The following is an 8,522-nucleotide window of genomic DNA, read 5'->3' as shown; positions in this document are numbered from 1 at the left end:
TAGAAGTCCATTCTTGCCCCGAAAAGAGAACGCGCTGCTAGCGTACTGAATTGATCATCACCATCATCTCCCCTCTCCTTGCCTTGGTCTCTTTCCTTATTCTTCAAACAAAGGGCCCACTTTTACATTAAACCAGAAAGGTGGCATTCTTTATTTGGAGGCGCGGCCGAAACCTAGAAACAACAAACAACTAGTAGAAAAGTGCGCCCCTCAGGCTCGTCGTAGCTCAGATCCCCGCCAGGTCGGGTTGCCTACCCAGTGCAAGAGAGTAGCTTTGAACAAAACAACATGCAGGAGCGTGGAGCTTCCACTCTGCAGCAACTGTCTGTAAAGTAGAAATAAAGAGAAAGTAGCCTACAACTGCTAAAAAGAGAAGCTACTTGTTGCTCCAAAGACGGCGAATCATTTTTCACCAAAGAAACTTCTTATGTCACGCCTGCGTTCAGATATTAAACGCAAAAACAAAGAACTGAAAAACACCAGGATGGATGATCTGTTGGAACATCATGACTATGCAACCAGAACCCCAGGTTATTATTGTTATAGATTTTATGGAAATGCAGATTACTATGTGCTTTGTCTTAACTTCTTGGCCTAAAAGTATATCCTAACTGAGTAGCAGTAAGCAGTAGCCATAGCCAGCAACCAAATAATCCAGTCCAAATTCAAATTATTCAGTCAAAAGTAAAATGGAGTTTACCAGTGCAATGAGTGCATACACATGAAGACATTGATAATTTGACCTAAATAAATCAATTTATTCCGCAATAGGCTACCACCCAGGTTCTCCATCCACATCAGCTGTATATCCTCCAGAAGATGTACAACCTCCATCAACCAGGGTGTCCAAGGTGGGCTGTCCTTCAGGCACTGGACACCTGTCCAAAGTACATCAGAGTTTAAGATGTCGCAGGTATGTTACCGCATTAAGACAACTGCTGGAAATGAAAGCCGGTAAAACTGCTTTCATCAAAGTCTGTCAAGAAGTCATTCGCAAAGAGGTACGTTAACCCAGACCAGAGCTGGGCAATACTGACAAAACCAAATATATATTTTTACTGAATACTTTGATGTTGATAATGTGATTCTGAATATTGTTTTCCAGCGTAATAACTTGCTCAGAGACAAGGAGGGACCTTACCGGACATCGCTCACTCCTGAAAGCCTGTCCTCATTTTGCTGGGAGAAGACAAATGCATTAGTTGAGGACAAGGCACCTGTTACTCTTATGTGCCTGCGATCGATGTTCCCACAGGCAAAGAAAATCCAAGGACAACATAAGGTTCAAAATCATGGAGATGAGCAACAGAGGTGTGTTACCATCTCTAAATGACATTCATTAGATTTTTTTATTTGTATATTTATCTACAGTATAAAATTCATTGGTTCACTGTATTGGAAGCCAAAATGGGAACAAAACTCGTGTTTTGAATCTATTTTTGTTGGAATCTAGGAGAATGACTGAAGCGGAAGCTCAACAGCTGGTGGAGAAGAGGATTGGAATGGTCATGTCTGTAGCTCTATTCACCTGTTCCAACAAAGTCAATTTTGTCCAATCTGTGGTTGGTGTTGAGATGTGGAGGCAAGGTTGTCCTGTCAAGATGTTCACCACCATGAAGAGCCTTGGTATCTCCCAGTCCAGTGTGGCGGCAAGAGGAAATCTTGACAGACTCCAGGTTGACCACGATAAAGAGCTTAAGCTGTGGAAAATGGAGGTTGAGGTGATTCTTTGTTTCATTATTGCATTATCTTTTCCTTGTCACCATGACATCATGTATGATCTACTTACTCTTACGGTATGTAATATGTATGAATGATCATTATCACTCGTTTGTCTCCTTCATTCAAGTTGAATAATTATTAAATAAATACAAAATAAATTAAATTAGGAAAATTTGCGAATGACGGAAGAAGAGTTGAGAAAAAAATTCAAACCTGTTCTCAAACATCTGTTTTAGAAAGAACCATCAGCTCCAGGTTATTCTCTCAGTTGGGAACATCTTAAGGTATTATGATTACTTTATCTTCATAATATCTATCATAATATTGGTTTATTATAATTTGTTGAATACATTCTTTCCTATAGCAATCAAATCTCTGTTAACTTAGGTGAGATTACTTTATAAACCCAACTGGGTTTTTTAAATCTCACCTGCACAACCCAAGTCAAATATTGTTTCAAATGTTTTGTTCTTTTAAAAATGTGCAAATAAACAAATCAAATCAAATCAAAATCAAAAATCAAATCAAATGTCTTCTCATAACAGATAGCAGATGAACATGTGGAAGATGGAAACCAGTCCCCGATTTGGACCTTTCGCTTTGCCCATCGGAACCGGATACATTTCAGCCACCTACAGGGGCCTCTGATGAAGGCCGTCGAGGTCGCACCAGCCAGCATCCTCCCGTCCACACAGGTACACATGCTGTAGAAAGAAACACACACCCTGCATGATGATGGCACAAAAATTATTATGATCTGTTCTTTTCATTTACATCAGACATACGAGTCACTGCGGCAGCGCATGCAGATAATTGTGATGCGCATAATCGTTGACAACCTCACAGCCCTCGAAGGATTGAGAAGCAAGGTTGTAAGGCACATTCCCCACGAATACTCCCAGCAGATGAAGGAGAAGAGCACTGTTGTAAGTCAGCATGTATAACTTACTTTACAACTACTGTTACGTCTCTGTAAATACAGCAATGAGCCTGAAGCTTCTTCATAAAGGGACAGTTCAGTGCTGGGTGTGAATGAGCTATTTACTTACTTATTATTTAATGTGCGTCTAATAATCTTCTGGTTTAGAACTAGACGTTATAGAACAAAGTTCAGGGTATGCTGGAAATGATTATGGTTCATTCTCTGGGAAGCACAATCATTAGGGCTCCTCATGGGAGCATGACTGTGCAAGTGGACATTTTTGTCGATAGTGTTGCAAGCGCTAATAATAATAATAATAATACATCTTATTTGTAACGCACTTTATATTTTGAAACAAAATCTCTAAGTGCTACATTAAAATGGCAAATAAATGAAGCAGAAGCAAACAAAACCAACAAAAGATTAATAAAAAGGACTAAAAAGGTACAAAACAGTTAAATCAGAAAATTAAGAACAGTGCACACCTATTATACACAGCTCAAATAAAAAAATTAAAAGCACACAAGAGAGGATTAAGAAGCACCAAAGGCAACCAAAAAGGTCCTTCTAGGCAAATGCCTTATTAAAAAGAACGGTCTTAAGTCCCCTTTTGAAGGCGTCCACTGAATGTGGTGCTCTCAGGTGGTCAGGGGGGGCATTCCACAGCAGAGGAGCAGCTGAGCAAAAAGCCCGGTCCCCCATAGTACGCAGGTTGGTCGTTTTTCCTTTTAGTGAGTTCTTGTGTGCAGAGCGGAGGGAGCGTGTAGAGGTTGGGGGTTCAATAAGTTCTTTGAGGTATGAGGGAGCGTTGCCGTGGATGCATTGGTGGGTGAGGAGGCAGACCTTGTATTCTATCCTGGAGGAGACGGGGAGCCAGTGAAGGGAATGAAGTATGGGTGTGATATGGTCATATTTCCGCACTCTCATCAGGATCCTGGCTGCACTGTTCTGAATAGATGAAAGTCCATGAGTTTCACCAAAATCAGTAGGATTTATCCAACAACAAACTGTATGAATATTGGACCCACCCACCGCCTGACACGGCCGCCCTTAGAGACCTGTCGCAAGCGGGGCTAAAGATAGTGAAATTACCTCCAAAGAACTATGCCTTCCCTAATGTCCCTGTTTGTTTGTTTGTTTGTTTTTACAGGTCAATCTTGGTGCAGTCCCTGAGAACCCAAGCACAATAGAAGCAGTTATCACCATACTGGATGGCCTTATTGACTATGTTCCAACAGTGGATGGGAAACCCAACAAAATATTGTGCTGCGCAGATGGCCTAAGCATCGACAGGATGTGGCCCAGCCGCCAGGCCAGGATGAATGGATCATCGCCTGCATCCAGATTTGAAGGGCTTGTGGAAGCCCCACCAGAATTTCACAGGGAATCGGTTTATTACCAGGTAACCAACTAAGATACGCTTTCATATGTCGACTCCGACGCGCTGCTGTGGAATCAGAGAGCAGCGGGGCAAATGAAACCAAATGGACCCTTACGGGTCCATTTGGTTTCATTTGTATACTGTCATAGTTAAGTGGAGACCTTGACATGGACATTTTAAAGTTTGAGAATGATGAGTTTGACCAAAATGCAGGTTTAAATTGAATTCGGCAATAATCTCTGTATTACCGATTAAACGGGATTTTTTACAAGGCTTCCTCAATTGTATCACGATATATACGATACCTCTGAAAAGGCATATCGTGGAGACATTGTATGGTCTCAGCGATAATTATCACCATATCGCCCACCCCTAATTGCATTCATTGATTATCTCTTTTATCATAGGACATGATGAAACTGCTGTTCGGTGAGAAGAGTATCAGCTCTTGGGGATCGCTGTACCACATGAAAATATGGTTTTCACGCAATCATTTGGCACTTCTTGAAAATGTCAAAGACGAGTTCCAGCATGTCTGGGATTTGGATTTCATCACGGTAATGTCAGGAAATGTGCATTGCTTTTATCTTGCTCAAATTAATGTTTCATGAGTTTTCCGCAACATACATCACCTAACCAAAAACTAATTTACCCCCCCCCCCCCCCCCCCACAAAGTTTGTGGTTTCAGCTTACGTCACTTTATACGCTGCTACAGAGTGCAACCTTGACACTGTCGATCAGAAGCCTTCAGACATCCCTACAGACGCTGAGGCCCAAATGGAGTGGCTAAGTGGACTCGCACAGAGACTGGTGGACTTGGTGTGGATGCCACCTACTCAAGAAGACATCAAAATTGCTGCTGCTGCTGCAAATGATGGGACCGGGAGCAGTATAGCCCCTTACTGTTCTTGTGGAGAAGGTAGGCACATAAGAGGATGCATTTAATTATATTTAAAAAAAAATACACCTAGACTATTTTCATTAACATAATTGAAATCACAGAAAGAAGAATGTCTCAGGCGCTGTACAGACATTTGCGTGAAACATCTTCTCCGTATCTGATGAGAATGGCCACTGGGGGCGCCGTACTAATGCATTGTCAATGGAAGGTTGTTTGGTGTTTTGTCGTTGCCGTGTCTCTTGGCCAAAAGACAGGCTGCGGTTGAGCTAGAGGCACGGCAACGACAAAAAACCAAACAACCTTCCATTGACAATGCATTAGTACGGCGCCCCCAGTGGCCATTCTCATACGATAAGGAGAAGATGTTTCACGCAGCTGTGTGAGTCCAGCCTTAGTAAATTCGTAATATCAAACGATTGCTTTGCAAAAGTCCAATCTGGATTTCACTCAAAAAAAATCCATCAGACAACTACAACTCATTCAGAACTAGAAAGATGTAATATTGCTCAGTCAAGTGTGGTTGCTCAAGTCACAAGGAATCCACTGGGAAATGAATTCCATACTATTTATATAATATATTGTGATGTCAAGTGTCTTTTCTGTTGTGCAGAGAACATTACTTAGAAAGTTTACAAAACACAGGTTCACTTTGCTGGGAAAATATTCTCGTACTGAATACAATAGCGTTGCCTATGGTAACCACACTAAGGAAGTGTCTGCCCTTCTCTGCAGTGGCTTTTAGTGACTTGCAAAATGTATTTTAAAATATTGATAATTGCCTTTGCATCACTCAGTGGATTAGGGCATAAATACATCTCTGACTTGCCTCCACCCTTTTAACCCTATGTATTCAAGCTATTCAAAATGGATATAATCATGATTTATTTTTTAACATAAATGTGAAAAAAGAAAAAAAAAAACATTTTATTTTTATCAAGCAATAATTTCACTGACCCCCTGCAGTACCTAGATAGATAGATAGATAGATACCTTTATTATCCCAAGACCCCCTAGGGGTCGCGGACCCCCTGTTGAAGACCCCTGCCTTAGGCAACTTGCCTTGCCATATATGTCATCGTGTGTCTATTTCATTATAGAACCACCAGGTGAAACGTTGCTGCAGTGTTCCAGCAACCTTTGTGGGGGTGTCTGGTACCATGAAGAATGTGCCGAGGTGGAGACACCTGGTTTGACACCTGGTTTCTGTAGCCCAGAATGCCAAGCAAATGGCACCTACATATACTGTTACTGTAAAGAGAAGCGAGAGGGACAGATGGTACAATGTGCACTCATGGACAAGTGCAAAAGACATGAGTGGTACCACAAGGACTGCCTGAGTCTGTCAGAACAATCCAGTGCTGAGCAATGTAAGAATTCACTCATGAACACATCAAAATCATCATGTTACGTTACTAACCTGTGGTCTTGTAGTCCAGCACTTGGACTCAATTACGACCCCACGTGTCTTGCCAAACCACTTATGGCCCTCAGGCGTTGAAGCAGGAGCCGGGACTAGTCATATTAACTTGTTAACTCTGACTAGACTTTGACTGACTTGACCATAAATGTGACTTTGGAGAGTTGTGAATTAGGGATACTTAAGATTGACTAAGACTTATTGTATTTACTGTAGGCCTAAGTGACTTGAAACCAATGAACACTAACATACTAGTAATAATACACATACCGGTACATAGTAATAATAGAAATAAAAATATATAAACATAAAGCTGATCATGGTTCAAATACGTCACAAGCTGCTTTACTGCATGTGACCGAACTGGTGAAAACAGAATGAAATACGTATTATTTGGTTTAATAAATGTTCTTTTCCTATTACAGCTACATGGTACTGCTCAGAGGCATGCACCATGGCGCCCGGTGCAGATGACCATGTGCTCAACTACACAAAGGCACTTGTGTGGGAGGGGCTTTATAACATGGCAAGACGAGATGCTGTCAGAGAGGGTGATGGAGAAGCCATGACAGACTTCTGTAAAATGGACATGGTTCTGTTCTGGGCTAGAAAACACATCAAGGATTTCACCATCTGCCATCGAATGCTGACTGGTAGGAAGTTAGAAAATGTAATTTGTTGCTATGGGCATTCTGTCACTGTAATACCAATGGCATGCTAACAAGTTCAACTTGTATGAATAGGGATTGAAGGATTCTACCCAGAGAGTGTAAGACAAGACCTGAAGTGGAACCGCGTGGCAAATCTTCAAGGGACGCCTGGAGGCAACATCGGCTTGGACTTAGTGAATGAATTCATGAACGATGAATTCAAAGGTCTGTCCCATTAACATTTACTACATTATTTAACTGTTCATGTAAGTGTTATTGAGTGACAACTTTAACATAGTTCTCATACTTTCGTTTTACTAGGACCTTGTCTAATGCTCTCCCATCTGAGATGATTTTATTGTAACAGAATTCCACAATTGTCTTTGTGCTAGTCATGAAAAAGAATGTAGTAGAAAGAAATTCCATAATTTCACTGGGGCCTTGTGATGTTCAGATACAGTAAGGGCCTCTGGAGGTTGAGACCCTTCCTTGACAAGCTCTGTTATACACTGTTCTGATATTTGTAGACTCCTTGCCAAGAGGCAGCTATACCAGTGAACACGTGAAGTGCTGTTCTAAGATGGCAGGAGCACGGGGAGATGAAGTGGATCGGCTTCTCACAAGCCCAGGAACTGGCCGTACCCTCACAACGTCTCTGTCATCATCCTCCTCCTTCAAGAGAGCAATACGAGCTGACATTGCTGAGTTTGTTGTCTCTTTTAAGGAGGAGCATCTCTTCAGGTACATCCCTGGGAGAGCACATCAGGGCTTTGAGAACTTTACGTACCAGCAGAAAATCCAAGCCCCCAAGAAGATGGGGGAGATGATGAGGAATCTGGCAGAGGACATGGACGATTATGAAGATCTGAAAGATTGTGAGTAGTGAGTACCACTATTTACATTACATTCATGGTTAGGGAATGTTTTAATACTTGAAATGTAGTAGAACCCATACAGATAATGTAAACTCAATGTGTTTGGGCTTCATGCTCCCCAGATGATGGCCCTATTTTGGTGAACTAATTCCTCAGTGTATCTACAGTACTAGTGTGGGCTATAAAATGCCTTGGTGACTCTGATCCCAATCTGGGGGGAGAAAAAAAAAAAAGTTTTCCCTTTGTGAGGGATTGATAGATGAGGGATGATAGATTGTCCTGCTTGCCATTTTTTTAAATGAATATTCTTTATTTGGTTGGTTGGTTTGATTTTGTCATTTTGTTTTCATATTAGTACATTGTCAAATGCAATGGAATTCATCCACAGCTAAAAGGCCTCTTTTGTACCCTTTACGTTTGACCCAGGATAACCATGCATCAATGAGGACACTCGGAAAGTAATAGAAGTGTGACCTCTCCTGCTGGAGAGGATGGATGGAGGAGGGAAGGATGCCGGACAATATTTACACTATTGACAATTTTCTGATGGCAATGTTGTATGTTAGCCTATGTTATATTTTGTGATTTAAGTTGTGCATACCTTTTTTCATAAAGAATGTGAGCTTGATATTTTTCAGAAACAAAACGTAGTA

The 8,522-nt window shown here is 41.4% G+C and overlaps 1 protein-coding gene across 2 annotated transcripts; it reads left to right on the top strand.

The window, feature by feature from the left end:
* Positions 1–295: 295 nt before the first annotated feature.
* LOC308306339 (uncharacterized protein) lies at positions 296–8,460 on the top strand. 2 transcript variants are annotated; one of them, XM_080751286.1, is made up of 15 exons: positions 296–530; positions 772–1,001; positions 1,106–1,311; positions 1,454–1,721; positions 1,959–2,006; positions 2,268–2,417; positions 2,502–2,648; positions 3,795–4,046; positions 4,433–4,582; positions 4,702–4,945; positions 6,025–6,294; positions 6,770–6,997; positions 7,088–7,219; positions 7,522–7,869; positions 8,296–8,460. In XM_080751286.1, coding segments are annotated over exons 1-15 (2,778 nt in total). In that variant the 5' UTR covers positions 296–427; the 3' UTR covers positions 8,298–8,460. The 2 variants fall into 2 exon arrangements, with proteins under 2 accessions (XP_080607412.1, XP_080607411.1); XM_080751285.1 differs by having other exon boundaries at positions 7,522–7,876.
* The last annotated feature ends 62 nt before the right edge of the window (positions 8,461–8,522 follow it).

The sequence above is a fragment of the Nannobrachium achirus genome, assembly GCF_963921795.1.
Source record: "Nannobrachium achirus genome assembly, chromosome: 20".
In the NCBI taxonomy this organism is placed as follows: Eukaryota; Metazoa; Chordata; class Actinopteri; order Myctophiformes; family Myctophidae; genus Nannobrachium; species Nannobrachium achirus.
Note: the sequence above shows the minus strand (reverse complement) of the source record. Positions and strands in the feature narration are given on the sequence as shown.

Bases quoted from the DNA above. Each gene is read 5' to 3' on its own strand.
- LOC308306339 (XM_080751285.1), top strand. From the start codon at position 428: ATGTCACGCCTGCGTTCAGATATTAAACGCAAAAACAAAGAACTGAAA. The intron at 1,002-1,105 runs GTACGTTAACCC...ATTGTTTTCCAG, and splicing joins AAGAAGTCATTCGCAAAGAG to CGTAATAACTTGCTCAGAGA. The intron at 2,418-2,501 runs GTACACATGCTG...CATTTACATCAG, and splicing joins GCATCCTCCCGTCCACACAG to ACATACGAGTCACTGCGGCA.